This window comes from Protomyctophum parallelum (assembly GCF_964188405.1).
Source record: "Protomyctophum parallelum genome assembly, chromosome: 1".
NCBI lineage: Eukaryota > Metazoa > Chordata > Actinopteri > Myctophiformes > Myctophidae > Protomyctophum > Protomyctophum parallelum.
Window position 1 is genome coordinate 99108852 of NC_139697.1, and position 21897 is coordinate 99130748.

The following is a 21897-nucleotide window of genomic DNA, read 5'->3' on the forward strand; positions in this document are numbered from 1 at the left end:
GCAGCCTTGTGTTCATAAAACAGAAAGATTGGGTATTGGGAAATTACGTATCTTTCAGGACCCTTCACTGCTTTGTCTCAACCATTACTCAATGGCTCTGGTCTCCGCCACCGAGGTGGATATTAGACATTCCGTTTTTTTTTTTTTTTTTTATGTTGCCACTACTGTTGGAGCAGCCATAAACTACACAGGTTCATCTCGATGTTCTGGGCATTTTTGTAATGTTAGTGTTAGTAAAAAAGCAGGTAAAGGAGTAAAGTTTGAGGCAAACTAAAATCAGTCACTCTGCCGTTCACTGTAGTGGAAGAGGTGCGCCTGGTGAGGGTTTTACTCCCGCAGCTATGTCGAGTCCGCCTACAGGAAATACGTAGGCTGCGACCATGAGACCGGTACGGAATCGGTCTATAGCAGTGACATGCAGTGACACGTAGTTTGATCACATGACTCACTTGAGTCACTTCTCTATTCTCCAGTCCATGCGGTGTGGAAGTGCATGATCTCTCTCTCTCTCTCTCTCTCTCTCTCTCTCTCTCTCTCTCTCTCTCCCTCTCTCCCTCCCTCTCCCCCCTCTCTCCCCCTCTCTCTCTCCCCCCCTCTCTCTCCCTCCCTCTCTCTGGCTGTATGACTATGGCTTGAACTTTGCCCAGCCAGCTAGTTTCCCCCCGTCAGCAGCAGCACAGGGTCAGTCAGTCAGCCAGCATGGTGTGATGTGCACACTGACTGAAGACACACACACACACACACACACACACACACACACACACACACACACACACACACACACACACACACACACACACACACACACACACCCACACACACGCTGCACTGTGACACATTACAGACACAGACACGTTGTGCCCTGTGCAACAACAGGGCAGTGCGTTCACTTGGTTATAGTATAGGCTAGTTTAGTGTGGAGTCAAGTGGACAGGTGGACACACACAGTGAGTGAACAGCTTCATTGTAAACAAACAAGAAGACGATCAGATCATTCATCCATCATGGTCGGTAGGAGACGCGGTGGTCGCGGCCAACAAGGGGGTTCAAACAACGCGTCTGCACAGACAGGAGGAGCGGCTCAGACCAGCAGGAGAACACCGAGGAAGGTGAGAGAGAGAGAGAGAGCATGCTTTTAATTGTCCACAAACTTAATTCCCCAACATAACATCACACTTCAACTGTCAACACGCCTGTAGATCTGATCTGCTGAGTGAGTGTTGAGATGATAGTCTTGTTATATAACTGTCATTTTGTACATTTTGTGTTGTGTTTTCACTGAAAGTAGCCTATTGACTGACTGCATGGGACGACTATAGCTCTTTTACTGCTATGGACCAGAGCTAATCAAAGAAAACACAACATGATTGAACTACTGAATTTTATAATTATTGATTTATTGTTATGATTATTATTACACACACACACACACACACACACACACACACACACACACACACACACACACACACACACACACACACACACACACACACACACTGTTCTTATCTTGTTCAACTACCGGTAGTTATACAGTTTGATGTTCACAAACAATTTGATGTACAACAGGAGATAAACTAAGTGTGGGACCCATTGATTTAAACACGTTTATGTTGTCAACGGTGCTTCTCAAAGTGGGGTCCGGAGTGTGGACCCCCCAGGCGTCATTTCCAGTGGGACCCCAGCTAAATGATTGATTGTTTAGGAAAGAAATTAACCCTTCTTAGACCAATTCTCAACCCTTTCAGGCCATGACCCCCAAAATGATCATGTTTGATCTGGGGACCCTTTTTTTGTAACAACGTTTCGACCACCGTGGGTCTTCGTCAGGTAGCTGACGTAGACCCACCGTGGGTCTTCATCAGGTAGCTGACGTAGACCCACCGTGGGTCTTCGTCAGGTAGCTGACGTAGACCCACAGTGGCCCAAACGTTGGCCCAAACGTTGAAACGTTGTTACAAATAAAGAATCTTCCTGGGAGCTTCAATTCAGTGTGCGGACGTCCCTTCCTTTTTCATTGCACGTATTTTTGACCAGCAACCTGTAGAATTCCTGGAGATGTGCCTGCTTCCTGTCGTGAACTGGGAGTGGGGACCCCTCACACTGACAAGGATTTGGAATTCGGTTTGTAAATATTGTGGAAAATAGCAGATCTTCAAGCTCGCAACGCCTCGCAGTGTGAGCTTGTAGATCTGCTATTTTCACAATAGTATAGTTTGTTCATTACGCTACTTTTGATGCAGTAATGGACCATTACTAATGGTCTTTCTCTATTCTCAATTTTTTGGTCGAGGTATATGAAAAGCCCTTTAATTGCCACTTCACTGTTAATCTGAGGACCCCTCCAAAATCATGTGGGCATTGTGGGGGGGTCCCTGGGGGTCCCGACCCACAGGTTAAGAGTCTTAGACAGAGTGACTCTAACAGTGTAGAAGCACCAAATGGACCCATACAGGTCCATTTGGTCCTTGAAATGAAGAGAAGAACTGTACTAGAGGAATGACTGACTGTGGGAGGTTTTAACATGGTGGTGTGGTGATGTCATATCAGCATGGGTCTTTCCCAACATGTCTTTTACATAACCCTCATGTTTATGGTTATATGGACCTGTGTAATCTCCTCTGGGGAAAGGTCACGACACGTTAAGCAAACTAAACATAAATACATTTTATATATTCATTATTTACAATTCAAGGGGTTGGTTCTTGTTGGTTGGGGTTGGTTGGCAACCTCTTTGACATGATGTGCCATGTTTTTATTTTCTTGATGTGCCATGTCAACGTTACATTTCATTATATGACACAAATAATATATCTCCATATACATAACCGTAACTTTTCCTTTTAAATATTTTCTTCGGGACGTAATGGTCGACTCAAAAGCAATAACCCTCCCTATCTCCCAGACTCCCTCCCCAGTCAAGAGTTCAGAGTTTAAATGCATGTAGAATTATGTGCAGGTTGTAATTTGCATACAGAATGTAAATCGTGAAACTGAATCAAATTGACTAAATTATTTTGTTTAAACATATTTTATTTTCAAGGAAAAATCCTATCTCACACACTTACAGTATGCCTGTGTGCCAGACAGTGATCCCCTGTGCCAATGCTGGGGGTCGGTAGCGCTGTCGCTTCACAGCTAGAAAGAAGGTCCTGGGTTCGATTCCTGTTGTGGGCGCTGGGGGCGTGTTCTCTCCTCCACGTCATCAGTGCCCATACCCGAGGCGGGGTTGGCGAAAGACCCTTTTCTGTGTGGAGTTTGCATGTTCTCCCCGTGTGTCCTAGGTACCCTCACAAAAAGCATGCAGTAATCCTGGTCTCTATAAACTGCCTCCCCCTGGCCAGCCGGGGCGCCTGATGGAGGGGAAAGGCACTGGCTGGAATAACGTGTTCCTTCCACGCGCTACGTCCAACCCGGGGAAACTCCCCCCTGTCAGGTGAAAATAACTCCTTGGACTCCTCATGCATAGAAGGAAGCATGAGGTCAGTCCGCTGCTCTCCCCAGGTTGGCAGAGGAAGTGTATAGCGCCCAGGATTACATTAGATAATTGACACTGGGTGAAAAAAAGGGTTGCGAAATCGTTGGGATAAAAATGTATAAAAAGAAAAAGAAACACCTGTGCCTATCAAAGTCGTACGCTTAGTCACACACTGTGAAATTTGTTCTCTGCATTCGACCCATCTCTTGGAGCGGTGAGCCGCCCACAGTGTGCGACGCGCTCGGGAATCAGTCTTTGGTATGACCAGGATCGAACCCCCGACCTCCCAGTTTCAGGGCGGACACTCTAACCCACAAGGCCACTGTCTGGTTGCCGATACCTGATTTACATATTGGGAGAGTGGTGATTAATGGTGAAATCTGGAGTGTTGTCCTTGTCTTCTTAAATTGTAGGCTCACTATAGGCTGCTGTTTTCTACTTTACTGCTTTGGACACTGGCATCCCTGTTCTGGGGGCGAAATTTGACGATCTACAGTACAAGCTCACAGTTGCAATGCGTTGTACTACTGGGGGCCTGAGAGTCGGTGTACAAATGGAACCAAATGGACCGATTGGGGTTCCTTTGGTCTAAGGCTATGCTTATAGGAGAATTCCATGCTAGAATGCTTTCTTATCTTTCTTTGTAGTTGTTACGTCCCCACCAAAAAGGTCCAGGTGTTTTCTTGTGCAAAAACTCCTTATTGGCTATTTTCCCTACCATAAGCCCTCAATGAATTGCATTGCATTGAATGGGAATTGATGGGGTGTTATGCTAATTTGCTTATTTCCATCGAAAGAAGTAGTAAAGTGTGCCACTTGGGATATTATTTACATTATGAAGAGAGGATATATACAAAGAAATTATAATTTTGAGCGATGGAAATAACCGAATTAGCACAACACCCCATAGCCCCATTCAATTCAATGCAATTCATGTAGGGCTTATGGTAGGGGAAATAGCCAATAAGGAGCTTTTGCACAAAATAACACCTGAACCTCTTTGGTGGGGACGTAACAACTACAAAGAAAGGTAAGAAAGCCTTTTAGTATGGAATTCTCCTTTAAGCAATATTACACGAGAGGGTGTGGGTTAACGTGATTATTGCCACAACAGGGATGCGGTCAGGAACGAGACGAAGTCGAGTTCCGCAAGCATCACTAGTACCCAGGTCTGTACCCAGGGCTGTGTTATTTAGTGCTTTCATCACTAGTACCCAGGTCTGTACCCAGGTCTGTACCCAGGGCTGTTATTTAGTGCTTTCAGCCCTCAGATGTTTATGACTGTACATGACGCTTTCATTTCTTCTCCCCCCCCCCCCCCCCCCCACCCCATCTCCTCTCAGACTCTAAGCCAGCCAGCCGCCTTCGCGAAGGCTACGGGCTACGAGACAGATGTCCCGCACGACAAGCTGACCGTTGGCCAGGCACGTAGAGGCACGCCAGGTAGGGCAAAGCCTTCTCCATCTCTGTCTTCCACCATTATCTCTGAGAACTCATCTCTGATAAGATAAACGTCTATTATGCACAGTAAAGTTCTGTGTGTTCAAGTCGTACATTAATTTTTTTTTTACTCTTGAGAGTGTCGAAATGTAACCATTTCGTTGCAGTCCCTTTGCTTGTATTTGTGCACTCTCTCAGAGCTAAATGAACACTGGATTTTACAGTGAAAATACCCATAAATATACACGTATCGCCAATGACTCTGTGAATGGATATTCTTTATACAAACTATCAACAGTGAATATGTAAGTAAGTAGCATATCGTTGCTGTCGGGCAGAAACCCCCATATCTCCATCTTCAAACCTTTTGTGTTTTTTGCGTAAATGAATGCCCTACTGTATACTACTACACTAACTACAGACATTTAAACCATTCTGACCTGAGATCAGATTCATACGAGGTTTCCACTGGGACACACACTGGTCTGATTAACCCATTCTGACCTGAGATCAGATTCTAAAAAATGTCAGTCGTTCTTCGATTTAAAAAAAAATAGCAGACCTACAAGCTTGTATCGCGCCACTCGGTGGCGCGATATGAGCTTGTAGATCTGCTATTTTTCAATAGCTAAAGCATGACATGATGCTAACACCAAAATTGGTTCCCGTTCAGAATGGGTTAAACAATAATTATGCAAGACATCATCGACAGCTTTTGTACAGCAATTGTAGTAGACCTGCTACTTTTCCTGAAAAGTAACATTTCCACCCGACAGAGACAATATGAAGAACTTCACTGTTCTCTACCATTATCTTTAGTGTACACACCTTGTGTTCTTGTGCCATTATCTTTATACTCTGTAGTCAGTGTAGTGTACACTTGTGTTCTTATACTCTGTAGTACACACCTTGTGTTCTTATACTCTGTAGTGTACACACCTTGTGCTCTTATACTCTGTAGTGTACACACCTTGTGTTCTTATACTCTGTAGTGTACACACCTTGTGTTCTTATACTCTGTAGTACACACCTTGTGTTCTTATACTCTGTAGTGTACACACCTTGTGTTCTTATACTCTGTAGTGTACACACCTTGTGTTCTTATACTCTGTAGTGTACACACCTTGTGTTCTTATACTCTGTAGTGTACACACCTTGTGTTCTTATACTCTGTAGTGTACACACCTTGTGTTCTTATACTCTGTAGTGTACACACCTTGTGTTCTTATACTCTGTAGTGTACACACCTTGTGTTCTTATACTCTGTAGTGTACACACCTTGTGTTCTTATACTCTGTAGTGTACACACCTTGTGTTCTTATACTCTGTAGTGTACACACCTTGTGTTCTTATACTCTGTAGTGTACACACCTTGTGTTCTTATACTCTGTAGTGTACACACCTTGTGTTCTTATACTCTGTAGTGTACACACCTTGTGTTCTTATACTCTGTAGTGTACACACCTTGTGTTCTTATACTCTGTAGTGTACACACCTTGTGTTCTTGTGGAACATTTCCAGTCAAGTTCATCTGGAAAGACTGAAGTCTGAACACTATAAAACCGATAACTTTTGTTTCTGTGCCCTGTGTAAACTGTTTTATATAACCACACGCCCATTCGAACTTTGCACAGGGTTTGTAATGTATGTATTGAGGCACAATAATTGTGTCAAGGAAACGAAGAGATTCATTATCAATTTCTTTTATGTGTACTGTAGATTTTATGATTTGTTGATTGAGCCAAACTAACTGTTATATGTGACCAAAGTTGACTGAGGGACTGCCATTGGATTTGTGTGAATTTTCTCATGTCATGTGAAAGCAGGGAATCATAGCTTGAAATTGACATATTGGTTCAGTTTAGCCCACCAGTTTTGGAGATATGGCTTGCAGGAAACAGCGAGTTGAGAAAACAGGCTTTAAAGGTTCACTTCTGTGGTCTCTAACATTATACCTAGCTACATGTTTAAACATTTATTTCATATTTACATGTTGATTTCAGTTATTTCAGACACTTATTTCAGACATGCTCTAGTATGTGAACAGTCTGCCTGTGCTATTAACCCATTTTGAAAAAAGAAAAAAATAAAGTTAACTCCTCTGGTGAAAAGCTGGAATTTGCACACTGGTCTGGTCACATATTTATTGGCGACCAATCCCTTCATTTAGAACAGGACATTAATGTATCATGTCATTATTGTCCTATTTACGTACAGTATGTGGTCTCTTCTCTTGTATAGCTCACCGGCCGGTGCGGGTGTACGCGGATGGGATCTTCGACCTGTTCCACTCGGGACATGCCCTCGCTCTGATGCAGGCCAAGAACCTGTTCCCTAACACACACCTGATCGTAGGAGGTATGTAAAGTATGTCATTTCACCCATATCAACTATTAGCCCGGCAGCCGACAGGCTTGTTTTGTTTAACCCATTCTGACCTGAGATCAGATTCATACGAGGTTTCCACTGGACACACACTGGTCTGATTAACCCATTCTGACCTGAGATCAGATTCTAAAAATGTCAGTCGTTCTTCGATTAAAAAAAAAAATAGCAGACCTACAAGCTCGTATCGCGCCACTCGGTGGCGCGATATGAGCTTGTAGATCTGCTGTTTTTCAATAGCTAAAGCATAACATGATGCCGACACCAAAATGGGTGCCCGTTCAGAATGGGTTAAAGTGGGACATTCGGCATATAGTCTTTTTTTATTGGCGTAAAATGTGCGCGTGCCGTGCGCACGAACACGCGTCGGTTACAAACTACTGTCCCCCTGCGTGACTCCATTCAACAAGTCGCTGCCTGTATGCAATGCAACGCATGTGCTGCGTATAGTATACAGTACATACATGTGCATGTGCACGATGCATGGCCCGCGCGTCAGGGCCGAAAGTGGCCCGCGGACCATTACCGCCGTTCTCGCTACATCAAATATTATGTGGCGCCTCGCCGTGCTAAATGGCTTCAACAGGTCACAACGTTACAACAGGTCACAACGTTACAACAGGTCACAACGTTACAACAGGTCACAACGTCACAACAGGTCACAACGTTACAACAGGTCACAACGTTACAACAGGTCACAGCGTTACAACAGGTCACAGCGTTACAACAGGTCACAACGTTACAACAGGTCACAGCGTTACAACAGGTCACAACGTTACAACAGGTCACAGCGTTACAACAGGTCACAGCGTTACAACAGGTCACAACGTTACAACAGGTCACAGCGTTACAACAGGTCACAACGTTACAACAGGTCACAGCGTTACAACAGGTCACAGCGTTACAACAGGTCACAGCGTTACAACAGGTCACAGCGTTACAACAGGTCACAACGTTACAACAGGTCACAGCGTTACAACAGGTCACAACGTTACAACAGGTCACAGCGTTACAACAGGTCACAGCGTTACAACAGGTCACAACGTTACAACAGGTCACAACGTTACAACAGGTCACAACGTTACAACAGGTCACAGCGTTACAACAGGTCACAACGTTACAACAGGTCACAACGTTACAACAGGTCACAGCGTTACAACAGGTCACAGCGTTACAACAGGTCACAGCGTTACAACAGGTCACAACGTTACAACAGGTCACAACGTTACAACAGGTCACAGCGTTACAACAGGTCACAGCGTTACAACAGGTCACAACGTTACAACAGGTCACAACGTTACAACAGGTCACAGCGTTACAACAGGTCACAACGTTACAACAGGTCACAACGTTACAACAGGTCACAACGTTACAACAGGTCACAACGTTACAACAGGTCACAACGTTACAACAGGTCACAACGTTACAACAGGTCACAACGTTACAACAGGTCACAGCGTTACAACAGGTCACAGTGTTACAACAGGTCACAGCGTTACAACAGGTCACAGCGTTACAACAGGTCACAGCGTTACAACAGGTCACAGCGTTACAACAGGTCACAACGTTACAACAGGTCACAGCGTTACAACAGGTCACAACGTTACAACAGGTCACAACGTTACAACAGGTCACAGCGTTACAACAGGTCACAGCGTTACAACAGGTCACAGCGTTACAACAGGTCACAGCGTTACAACAGGTCACAGCGTTACAACAGGTCACAACGTTACAACAGGTCACAGCGTTACAACAGGTCACAGCGTTACAACAGGTCACAACGTTACAACAGGTCACAGCGTTACAACAGGTCACAACGTTACAACAGGTCACAGCGTTACAACAGGTCACAGCGTTACAACAGGTCACAGCGTTACAACAGGTCACAGCGTTACAACAGGTCACAACGTTACAACAGGTCACAGCGTTACAACAGGTCACAGCGTTACAACAGGTCACAACGTTACAACAGGTCACAACGTCACAACAGGTCACAACGTCACAACAGGTCACAACGTTACAACAGGTCACAACGTTACAACAGGTCACAGCGTTACAACAGGTCACAGCGTTACAACAGGTCACAACATTACAACAGGTCACAACGTTACAACAGGTCACAACGTTACAACAGGTCACAACGTTACAACAGGTCACAACGTTACAACAGGTCACAACGTTACAACAGGTCACAACGTTACAACAGGTCACAACGTTACAACAGGTCACAGCGTTACAACAGGTCACAGCGTTACAACAGGTCACAACGTTACAACAGGTCACAACGTTACAACAGGTCACAGCGTTACAACAGGTCACAACGTTACAACAGGTCACAACGTTACAACAGGTCACAACGTTACAACAGGTCACAACAGGTCACAACGTTACAACAGGTCACAACGTTACAACAGGTCACAACGTTACAACAGGTCACAGCGTTACAACAGGTCACAACGTTACAACAGGTCACAACGTTACAACAGGTCACAACGTTACAACAGGTCACAGCGTTACAACAGGTCACAACGTTACAACAGGTCACAACGTTACAACAGGTCACAACGTTACAACAGGTCACAACGTTACAACAGGTCACAACGTTACAACAGGTCACAACGTTACAACAGGTCACAGCGTTACAACAGGTCACAGCGTTACAACAGGTCACAGCGTTACAACAGGTCACAGCGTTACAACAGGTCACAGCGTTACAACAGGTCACAGCGTTACAACAGGTCACAACGTTACAACAGGTCACAACGTTACAACAGGTCACAGCGTTACAACAGGTCACAGCGTTACAACAGGTCACAACGTTACAACAGGTCACAACGTTACAACAGGTCACAACGTTACAACAGGTCACAACGTTACAACAGGTCACAGCGTTACAACAGGTCACAGCGTTACAACAGGTCACAACGTTACAACAGGTCACAACGTTACAACAGGTCACAGCGTTACAACAGGTCACAGCGTTACAACAGGTCACAACGTTACAACAGGTCACAACGTTACAACAGGTCACAACGTTACAACAGGTCACAGCGTTACAACAGGTCACAGCGTTACAACAGGTCACAACGTTACAACAGGTCACAACGTTACAACAGGTCACAACGTTACAACAGGTCACAACGTTACAACAGGTCACAACGTTACAACAGGTCACAGCGTTACAACAGGTCACAGCGTTACAACAGGTCACAACGTTACAACAGGTCACAACGTTACAACAGGTCACAACGTTACAACAGGTCACAACGTTACAACAGGTCACAACGTTACAACAGGTCACAGCGTTACAACAGGTCACAACGTTACAACAGGTCACAACGTTACAACAGGTCACAACGTTACAACAGGTCACAACGTTACAACAGGTCACAGCGTTACAACAGGTCACAGCGTTACAACAGGTCACAGCGTTACAACAGGTCACAGCGTTACAACAGGTCACAACGTTACAACAGGTCACAACGTTACAACAGGTCACAGCGTTACAACAGGTCACAGCGTTACAACAGGTCACAACGTTACAACAGGTCACAACGTTACAACAGGTCACAACGTTACAACAGGTCACAACGTTACAACAGGTCACAGCGTTACAACAGGTCACAACGTTACAACAGGTCACAACGTTACAACAGGTCACAACGTTACAACAGGTCACAGCGTTACAACAGGTCACAACGTTACAACAGGTCACAACGTTACAACAGGTCACAACGTTACAACAGGTCACAACGTTACAACAGGTCACAACGTTACAACAGGTCACAACGTTACAACAGGTCACAACGTTACAACAGGTCACAACGTTACAACAGGTCACAGCGTTACAACAGGTCACAACGTTACAACAGGTCACAGCGTTACAACAGGTCACAACGTTACAACAGGTCACAACGTTACAACAGGTCACAGCGTTACAACAGGTCACAGCGTTACAACAGGTCACAACGTTACAACAGTGTGGCGCTGACCTCTTATCGCCGCCAAGGGTGTTTTCCTTTCCCTCAAACATTCATTTCACCAGTATTTCTTTTCGCTTCTATATTTCATATACCGGTATGTACATTTACTTTACAAATGAGGGCCTAAATACATATACGGTAGCCTAATATCCCCGTAGTATAATTGTCATAATCGTGACAGCCCTGTTCTTCGCACGTCAACGCATCGTCTGTGTGTGTGTGTGTGTGTGTGTGTGTGTGTGTGTGTGTGTGTGTGTGTGTGTGTGTGTGTGTGTGTGTGTGTGTGTGTGTGTGTGTGTGTGTGTGTGTGTGTGTGTGTGTGCGTGTGCGCGTGTGCGTGTGTGTGCGTATCTCTCCAGTCTGCAGCGACGAACTCACCCACAAGTACAAAGGCTTCACGGTGATGACGGAAGACGAGCGCTACGAGGCTCTGAGACACTGCCGCTACGTGGACGAGGTGGTGCGGGACGCTCCCTGGACGCTCAGCCCCGACTTCCTCAAGAAGCACAAGGTAACGCTCCCTGACTTCCTCAAGAAGAACAAGGTAACGCTCCCTGACTTCCTCAAGAAACACAAGGTAACACTCCCCGACTTCCTCAAGAAGAACAAGGTAACGCTCCCTGACTTCCTCAAGAAGAACAAGGTAACGCTCCCCGACTTCCTCAAGAAGAACAAGGTAACGCTCCCCGACTTCCTCAAGAAGCACAAGGTAACGCTCCCCGTCTTCCTCAAGAAGCACAAGGTAACGCTCCCCGACTTCCTCAAGAAGCACAAGGTAACGCTCCCCGACTTCCTCAAGAAGAACAAGGTAACGCTCCCCGTCTTCCTCAAGAAGCACAAGGTAACGCTCCCCGACTTCCTCAAGAAGAACAAGGTAACGCTCCCCGACTTCCTCAAGAAGAACAAGGTAACGCTCCCTGACTTCCTCAAGAAGAACAAGGTAACGCTCCCTGACTTCCTCAAGAAACACAAGGTAACACTCCCCGACTTCCTCAAGAAGAACAAGGTAACGCTCCCTGACTTCCTCAAGAAGAACAAGGTAACGCTCCCCGACTTCCTCAAGAAGAACAAGGTAACGCTCCCCGACTTCCTCAAGAAGCACAAGGTAACGCTCCCCGTCTTCCTCAAGAAGCACAAGGTAACGCTCCCCGACTTCCTCAAGAAGAACAAGGTAACGCTCCCTGACTTCCTCAAGAAGAACAAGGTAACGCTCCCTGACTTCCTCAAGAAACACAAGGTAACACTCCCCGACTTCCTCAAGAAGAACAAGGTAACGCTCCCTGACTTCCTCAAGAAGAACAAGGTAACGCTCCCCGACTTCCTCAAGAAGAACAAGGTAACGCTCCCCGACTTCCTCAAGAAGCACAAGGTAACGCTCCCCGTCTTCCTCAAGAAGCACAAGGTAACGCTCCCCGACTTCCTCAAGAAGCACAAGGTAACGCTCCCCGACTTCCTCAAGAAGAACAAGGTAACGCTCCCCGTCTTCCTCAAGAAGCACAAGGTAACGCTCCCCGACTTCCTCAAGAAGAACAAGGTAACGCTCCCCGACTTCCTCAAGAAGAACAAGGTAACGCTCCCCGACTTCCTCAAGAAGCACAAGGTAACGCTCCCTGACTTCCTCAAGAAGAACAAGGTAACGCTCCCTGACTTCCTCAAGAAACACAAGGTAACACTCCCCGACTTCCTCAAGAAGAACAAGGTAACGCTCCCTGACTTCCTCAAGAAGAACAAGGTAACGCTCCCCGACTTCCTCAAGAAGAACAAGGTAACGCTCCCCGACTTCCTCAAGAAGCACAAGGTAACGCTCCCCGTCTTCCTCAAGAAGCACAAGGTAACGCTCCCCGACTTCCTCAAGAAGCACAAGGTAACGCTCCCCGACTTCCTCAAGAAGAACAAGGTAACGCTCCCCGTCTTCCTCAAGAAGCACAAGGTAACGCTCCCCGACTTCCTCAAGAAGAACAAGGTAACGCTCCCCGACTTCCTCAAGAAGAACAAGGTAACGCTCCCCGACTTCCTCAAGAAGAACAAGGTAACGCTCCCCGACTTCCTCAAGAAGAACAAGGTAACGCTCCCCGACTTCCTCAAGAAGAACAAGGTAACGCTCCCTGACTTCCTCAAGAAGCACAAGGTAACGCTCCCCGACTTCCTCAAGAAGAACAAGGTAACGCTCCCCGTCTTCCTCAAGAAGCACAAGGTAACGCTCCCCGACTTCCTCAAGAAGAACAAGGTAACGCTCCCCGACTTCCTCAAGAAGCACAAGGTAACGCTCCCCGACTTCCTCAAGAAGAACAAGGTAACGCTCCCCGTCTTCCTCAAGAAGCACAAGGTAACGCTCCCTGACTTCCTCAAGAAGAACAAGGTAACGCTCCCTGACTTCCTCAAGAAGAACAAGGTAACGCTCCCTGACTTCCTCAAGAAGAACAAGGTAACGCTCCCCGACTTCCTCAAGAAGCACAAGGTAACGCTCCCTGACTTCCTCAAGAAGAACAAGGTAACGCTCCCCGTCTTCCTCAAGAAGCACAAGGTAACGCTCCCCGACTTCCTCAAGAAGCACAAGGTAATGCTCCCTGACTTCCTCAAGAACATGATGCTAACACCAAAATGGGTTCCCGTTCAGAATGGGTTAAGAAGCACAAGGTAACGCTCCCCGGACCCCCAGTGTTGATTACGTCGCCTAAAACTAAATATACTGACAATTTCGTCGACAAATTAAAAACTAGACTGAGGTGTTAGGAAGGGACTAGTGGACAAGAGGTCCAGTATAAGTCATTTTACAATTAGTTGCATGCTGAAAATAGCCGATCTACAAGCCCACAACGCGTTGCGCTGCGATCTGACGCGTCTGTCAGATTAGATGTGGATGGGGAGAACTAATCATACATTAACAAGGTGGGAGCCCCACTCTGAAAAGCAATGGTAGGCATTGCATTTAGTGTGGTAGTTCCATAGATAAATATAGTGAAAATAGCCAAACTTTGTGAGCTTGTAGTTCGGCTATTTTCACAATGTTTGCCTCTTTCTTACGTACTATTTGACTATTTGGTCTTAAAGGTCTATAAATTGTAACTTTAGAAATGTGCAGAAACCTTGTACACTAAGGCTAAGTATACTGTATGCTGATACACTTTCCTTAATGATTATATCTGGTTTCAGTATTTATTTATGATGTGTTTTCTCTATTATTAAGGTTATTGTAGCGGTCAATTTGTATTGGTTGGTGGGGAGGGGGGTGGGGCGGGGGTCGCGAGACATGGCCGAAGCATTTCCGGGTGGTCCCCGGCCAGCCAAAGACGATGAGAACCCCTGGACTAGATGATACAAAAGCATGCATAAGTGTTTCAGCATCAGTCAGACAAGTTGCAGCCTCACTCCCAATCTTCCGCCGTACGTAGTCTGAAAACCCAGCTCTTCATCATAACTCCATCATGGCCCGTACCACTCACCCTAGCCCAGACGACCTTACAGGCATATGCAAAGGCTCAACTTATGTAATTTACTGTAGATAGCACTTTATGTAGACTTGATAGCATTTCCATGCAGACTTATAGCATTTTATGTAGACAGCACTACAATAGCAATTTATGTAGACATAGCACAATAAAGTATATATGCATAGTTTCATTATATAGATATTCCACTGTTACGTTCTTATCTTATATGCATGTTTCATGATAACTACTTTTTACGTATGTGATGTATTGCCATGCTTTTTGTTCTTGCTTAATGTAAATCGCTCTGGATTAAGAGCGTCTGCTAAATGCCTAAATTGTAATTGTACAAAATGTGGCAGATCGGATCTTAGATGGAAATATGCAGTCTTTATAATTGCGTTGATGCGGTTCTTAATGTAAATCGCTCTGGATTAAGAGCGTCTGCTAAATGCCTAAATTGTAATTGTACAAAATGTGGCAGATCGGATCTTAGATGGAAATATGCAGTCTTTATAATTGCGTTGATGCGGTTCTTAATGTAAATCGCTCTGGATTAAGAGCGTCTGCTAAATGCCTAAATTGTAATTGTACAAAATGTGGCAGATCAGATCTTACATGGAAATATGCAGTCTTTATAATTGCGTTGATGCGGTTCTTCAATTGTGAAATGTGTCATATGTATCTTCCCCTCACACAGATTGACTTTGTGGCTCATGATGACATTCCTTACACGTCTGCTGGATCAGAGGATGTTTACAAGCACATCAAGGAAGCAGGTGAACTCACGTCTCCTTACTGTATGTTAATAATTACATCAAGGAAGCAGGTGAACTCACGTCTCCTTACTGTACGTTAATAATTACATCAAGGAAGCAGGTGAACTCACGTCTCCTTACTGTACGTTAATAATTACATCAAGGAAGCAGGTGAACTCACGTCTCCTTATTGTACGTTAATAATTACATCAAGGAAGCAGGTGAACTCACGTCTCCTTATCGTACGTTAATAATGACATCAAGGAAGCAGGTGAACTCACGTCTCCTTATCATACGTTAATAATTACATCAAGGAAGCAGGTGAACTCACGTCTCCTTATCGTACGTTAATAATTACATCAAGGAAGCAGGTGAGCTCACGTCTCCTTACGTTAAATCTCATCTAAAGGTAGCTCAGCTCTGCACCTCGCCGATGACTGAAATCTGCCGTTAAGTTACGTTAACCCATTTAAACCCGAGACGATTCTACAAAATGTCTGTGACAGTTTTCTGCAAAAACCCTGTGTTTCTATGTCAGTGGTTCGCAAACATTTTCATGTCAAGGACCCCCAGAATGATCTGTATTTGGCCGCGGACCCTCATCTGAAAATATGTTGTTCCAGGGACCCTCCCAGAAGCAAATATATCAGTTAAAAAAAACGTTCGCTCTGAAAGAATACATACACATTTTCACGATAAAAAAAAAGCTACAAGCTCATAGCGCGGCACTTTCAATAGCTAAAGCATAACATGATGCTTAGAACTCCGAAAAGGGTTCCCGCCCAAAATGTGTTAAATGGGCGGTTTTTGGGAAGCTCAGTGGGCTTTCCACCGTAGGATAGCAGCAGGCCTTGTTATTGAAAAAACACATCAAGCCAGAGGCTATTTTTAGCACCATTGTAGCCGTCTGTCTGTGTCGGCTCTCTGGGGGCATTCAGAAACTTTCCCCCCTCCCCACCGTTCATCCCGACTTCATTCAAGGGCCAGTTTGTAGTAATCTGTTGGTGGAGAGCATGTCGCGCACAGAAAATAGCCCATCTACAAGCTCGTGAGATTGGCTATTTTCAGTTTGGGGCTATTTTAAATTGTTTTAAGATTAAAGAGCATTTGAATCGTTCAAACTAGCAATAGAATTCATGTATTGTATGTTCAGAAACATCTTCCATAAATGTGAATGCCTGGTCTCAGGTATTTCATTAAAGCAAAAGTTTAACTTAAAGCCTCACACAGCCCTCCAGCACAGCGGGAACATATGGATTTAGAATGATAATAACTGAATATAATTACATTTTCAGTAATGATATTTTATGTTTGATCATGTGATTGCTGTCATTTGTGCGTCATAGTGAAATGGCTGTGGCTCAGGAGGTAGAGCAATGATCCGTGGGTCGGCGGTTCGAATCCCGGCTCCTTCTGTCTACATGTCGAGGTGTCCTCGGGCAAGACACTGAACCCTACATTGCCTCCAGTGGTTGCCACCATTCGTGTGGGAAGTAGTTAGGGAATAATTAGCAAAAGTTGTGGCAAATCTGTAAAACAAAAGAAGCTTACCACTAGCTTTCTTCACAGATGTGTTCATAAAGGTGTCTACTATCACAGAAAGAAATGAGGGCCTATAGGCTAAAAGCAGGCCATTTTAAAATTGGCCAATATGAGCTTGTGAGATGTGTAAATAGTTGTTTTTTTCTGGGGTGCTGAATCCGTTCCAACCATTACCTTTCAGTGACAAATGACTCCTGGCCATGAATTCGGCCATGTCTGCTTTTGTAAGTCATGCGTTTATTAGGTTATTAGGACATGAATAATAACTAATAATCCATGTTATGCTCATCTCAATGGATGTCTATGGTGTTTTCTTGTTTTATTTTAATGTAATTTATTTATTTTATTTTATTAATATATCACAAATGCATCCTAATTGAAACTAACTGTTGAAACAGAAGTAGATGGACAATCTTTAATGGATTTAACTGATTTATTCTTTTCAGAATGAGTCTTTCTTTTCATTCTGAGAAGAATAAATCAGTTAAAGATTGTTCTTTTGTCCATCTACTTCCATCTTTCAACAGTTGGTTTCTGTTGTGATATACTAAGGATTTTTCTACATACAGCTTTTGTCCCCATACGTCTCAATACTGTTCGCCGCTTCACCTCCCAATGTATGAATGAATGGACCATCGTAAAGCGCTTTGAGTAGGCATATAGTGCATAGAAAACAAGTGCTATAAAAATGCAATCCATCCGTCCATCCATCCATCTTCAACCGCTTATCCGTAGTCGGGTCGCGGGGGCAACCGCTCCACCAGAGAGCTCCAGACTTCCCTCTCCAGAGCAACAAAATGCAATCAGTTTTTTTTTATCATCATCATGATTGGTTCTGTGTGTGTTCTCGGTCTCACAGGAATGTTTGTGGCCACTCAGAGGACCGAGGGCATCTCCACGTCGGACCTGATCACTCGTATCGTCAGGGACTACGATGTCTACGCGCGCCGCAATCTGCAGCGAGGCTACACGGCGCGGGAACTGAACGTCGGATTCATTTACGTAAGACCGAGGCAAATATCGCTCATTATATTGTGCTGTTGTTTTAGACCATTTAGACCTAGACCTAGATGTTTCTGTCAGTGATTTCCATGTCAAGGACTCCCGGAATGATCTGTATTTGGCCACGGACCTCCATCTGAAAATATGTTGTTCCAGGGACCCCCTCCCAGAAGCAAAGATTTGAGTTAAAAACATTCGCTCTGAAAGTATATATATTCGAAGATTTTCTAAACATGGGAACTAAAAACTAACTGTAATGACGCGCCATCAAACAATGATAAAATGATTCATGTCCAAACGAGCTCATAAGTTTAAAATGTTTATAGTTATTCAGTGCACCAAATATCACAATACAATTTCAATAAATATATATATGCAAAGAATCCAAACAGTCAAACTGTGAGCAAACCAAACATGAATTAATCAATATACTAAATAAAGTCAACAAAATGTATCGCTCCCAGCTCACCCTGCCTCCAAGTTCAAACAGCCTTAGAGTGAGCTGGTACAGATACCTGTATTTGTCAACTACCAGTGGCCATTGAGGCAGCGGTGGCCGAACGGTTTGCGGAGCGGTCTTGATATCGGAAGGTCGCTATAGTTCGTATCCCCGGACCGGCACGTTAAAATTACCACCACTGAAGTGCCCTTGGACAAGGCATTGAACCACTACCATGAAATGTTCTATGAGTTCTTGAGCTTAGTCCAGTTACCCTGGGTAAACATAGTACCTTTCCTTTCCTTTCACCCACAGAGACGCTCCCACCAATAATGGAAGTATAATAAAGTAACTGTAACTAAGCACTCTTTGGCTCTTCTTGGGAGACTTTGACTTCTAGATAACGTCTGTTCACAGGAGAATAAATACCGGCTGCAGAACCAGGTGGACAAGATGAAGGAGACGGTCCACCGGGTGGAGGAGAAGTCCAAGGATCTGGTGCACCGCGTGGAGGAGAAGAGCCACGACCTCATCCACAAGTGGGAGGAGAAGTCCAGGGAGTTCATCGGCAACTTCCTGGAGCTCTTTGGCCCAGACGGAGCATGGGTAGGTCTGCCTTCCCTATAGAGCGTCGCAGTCCCGCCCCCTTTCAGAACAACGAGTGGCCCAGGAAATGAATCCCAATGCATTTTTCCCATAGGCATTTCTTAAATTTTATTTAAAGACCTTTTAAGCGTCGTACGAAGCCAACTCTTGTCGTGACAAATCATGACAACAAAAACAATTTTTCGGGCCAAACAAAGAATTAGAAAGTAGAAAAGAATGGCAGGTTACAACCCTTTTTTTGTTGTTTTTCTTATTTGTAATTATTTGTATGGTCCAAAATATTGTGTGTTGTCATGATTTGTCAAGACAAGAGTTGGCTTCGTACGACGCTTAAAAGGTATTTAAATGGCCCAGGCCGTAGCGTAACGGTCTGGGCACCGGACTGGTGATCCAGTCGCGGTGTGCCGCGGGTTCGACTCCCGGACCCGACACGGCCTTTACCGCATGTCATCCCCCCATCTCTCTCCCGTTTCCTGTCAGCCTACTTTCTATCCCTTAAAAAATCAATAAAGGCGTAAGCCGCAAAAAAATATCTTTAAAAGGTCTTTAAATAAATACTGCTGGGCAACTTTGACGATGGAGAGGGCTACTATATTTCCACTATATTACTGTCGTAGCAAAAAATAGCCGAGCTACAAGCTCAAAACGCGTCGCGTTTTAATTATTTGATCAGCCCAAAACATTGTGTTTATTGTCATGATTTGTCACAACTCGAGTTGGCCTTGTCCGCATGAGCGTCTTTAAATAAATACTTTTTGAAAAGTCTATGAGGAAAATGAACGGGAATTATTTTCCGGGTCTCTCGAGGGGGGGGGGGGGGGCGGCACCTCACCATAGTAGACAGAAAGGTAGACGCCTCCTTCGGCTCTCTGGGGCGTGGGACGGTATCTCGAGAGGAGGCAAGCTTTTGTGACGCACGCATCACAGGAGCGGAGTAGGCCAATCAGAGGCTGGTGGGTTTTTATGTCTTTATGTCTTCTTTATATTGGGTTCCATTGGGTTCTTTCTATAGAGCGCCGAAGTCCTGACGTCACTCGCTCATCCCCTCGATTCCCCTCCTGGTTCACGGAAGTAATTTCTCTATGGAGAATAACATGGGCTCATCTTAAAATTGTCTCATATAAGCATTGTGGTCCAAAAATAAACAAGCTGTCTCTGCGTTATTGTCAGGGAGGTGTCTCTGTGTCATTTGCGACAGTCAGTCACTCATATATGATACAGTCTGTTTCTAGCGAAAATATTACTGATTCAGTAGCAGTAACATTAGCGTTAGTCAGTTGACTCTTCATATCCATATGAGTGAAACGGCCGGGGTGACATGTTTATTTTTCAAACACAGTTCTTATATGAGTAATATAGTAAGAGAGTGGCGACACTAGCGTTGACTCCCATTGTAACAATGGAATGCAGAAGTGCTCATTCTATCTCAATGGGATAGTTCCAGCCATAGGAGCAATGTTTGGAACTATAGGCACCCGCTTTGCGGCGAGATCAAAGCGTGTCGCCACTCTCCTATACTCTACACACTGGTGGGAACTACAGTATGCACAAAATTGAATTTCACCCACTTTTTTTTGTTTTACTTGTAAAACTGTGATGTGACAATGAAGTCCACGTCTGCACGTTTCAGCACGTGATCCAGGAGCAGAGTGGCCGCATGCTCCAGGCTCTGTCGCCCTACTCCTCTCCCCGGGGCTCGCCCAGCAGCAGTCCCACCAGAAGACGACGCTCCTCCGCCTCGCCCAGCACGCCCCCTGCCAGCCCCCCGACCTCCCCCCACAGGAAGGGCCCCCCGACCTCCCCCCGCCGGAAGGGCCCCCCGACCTCCCCCCGCCGGAAGGGGCCTCCTCCTCCTGCTTCTCCTTCCAGCGCCCCGAACTCCCCTCGGACACGGGGGGGGCCTCCTCCTCCTCCTCCTCCTTCCAGTCCCCCCCCGACCTCCCCTCGGAGGCAGGGGCGCTCGTCCCGCAAAGACGGCGGCGGCGCAGCAACGCATCACATGAACGGCAGCTTGAGGAGGAAGAAGGAGGAGGAGGAGGAGGAGGAGTTGCAAGAGTAATTATAATGTTTTTTAGCGTAACATGTTGATCATTGTGTTCAAGGGGAGCTCCGTTTTGGAGAACTTCACGTCACGTCATGTCCTGCCATTGGAAATTCTAGTAGGAAACCTACTTCAGAAACCGAACGTTGTCAGTGTTGATTTCGTCGACGAAAAATGTTCGTGGACTGCCTTTTTTTTCACTGACGAAAACTAAATGAAAGCTACGATGACTAAAACTGAGACTAAATATATTGACAATATCATCAACAAAATACAAACTAGACTAGAATGTTAGGAAGGGACTATAGTGGACAAGAGATTCTGTAATAAATAAAAGACAAGTCATTTTACACTTGGTTTCATGTCTGTTGTGAGCTTGTAGATCGGCTATTTTCAGCAAGTGTAAAATCAGCCATTACGACGGCATCAAGGCCCGACAAAATACATTTTAGTCGACTAAATGAACTGTAGATTTAGTCGACTAAAATCTTATGATATTTAGTCGACTAAATGAGGTTTCATTCCAAAGACTATGACTAAACTAAAATAGAAATTGGCTGCCAAAAACAACACAGGAAGGGGGGGGGGGGGGGGGGGGTATTTGCCAAGGGTGTTTAAATGTTAATTCTATTCAGATTCCCTGAATAAATAACCTTCAGGAAAGTTGGAATGCCACATCCGTATGACATCAGTACCAATGCTTACAGTAAATATACAGTATCCGCTTTGGAATAAATAACTTAAATTACCTTTTTGAGTTCATTGCTCAAAACAAAACAACATTTTAGCCCCTGG

General features: G+C 45.0%; 1 protein-coding gene across 1 annotated transcript; it reads left to right on the forward strand.

Annotated features, from left to right (window-relative positions):
* Window positions 1-1004: 1004 nt before the first annotated feature.
* LOC310855894 (choline-phosphate cytidylyltransferase B-like) lies at window positions 1005-21120 on the forward strand (the record flags this gene model as incomplete). The annotated part of the gene is made up of 8 exons (XM_083761065.1): window positions 1005-1109; window positions 4822-4921; window positions 7160-7276; window positions 11646-11797; window positions 15415-15493; window positions 17874-18016; window positions 18873-19061; window positions 20692-21120. 8 exons carry the CDS (start codon window positions 1005-1007, stop codon window positions 21118-21120), a joined length of 1314 nt encoding a protein of 437 aa, XP_083617191.1.
* Window positions 21121-21897: the final 777 nt, after the last annotated feature.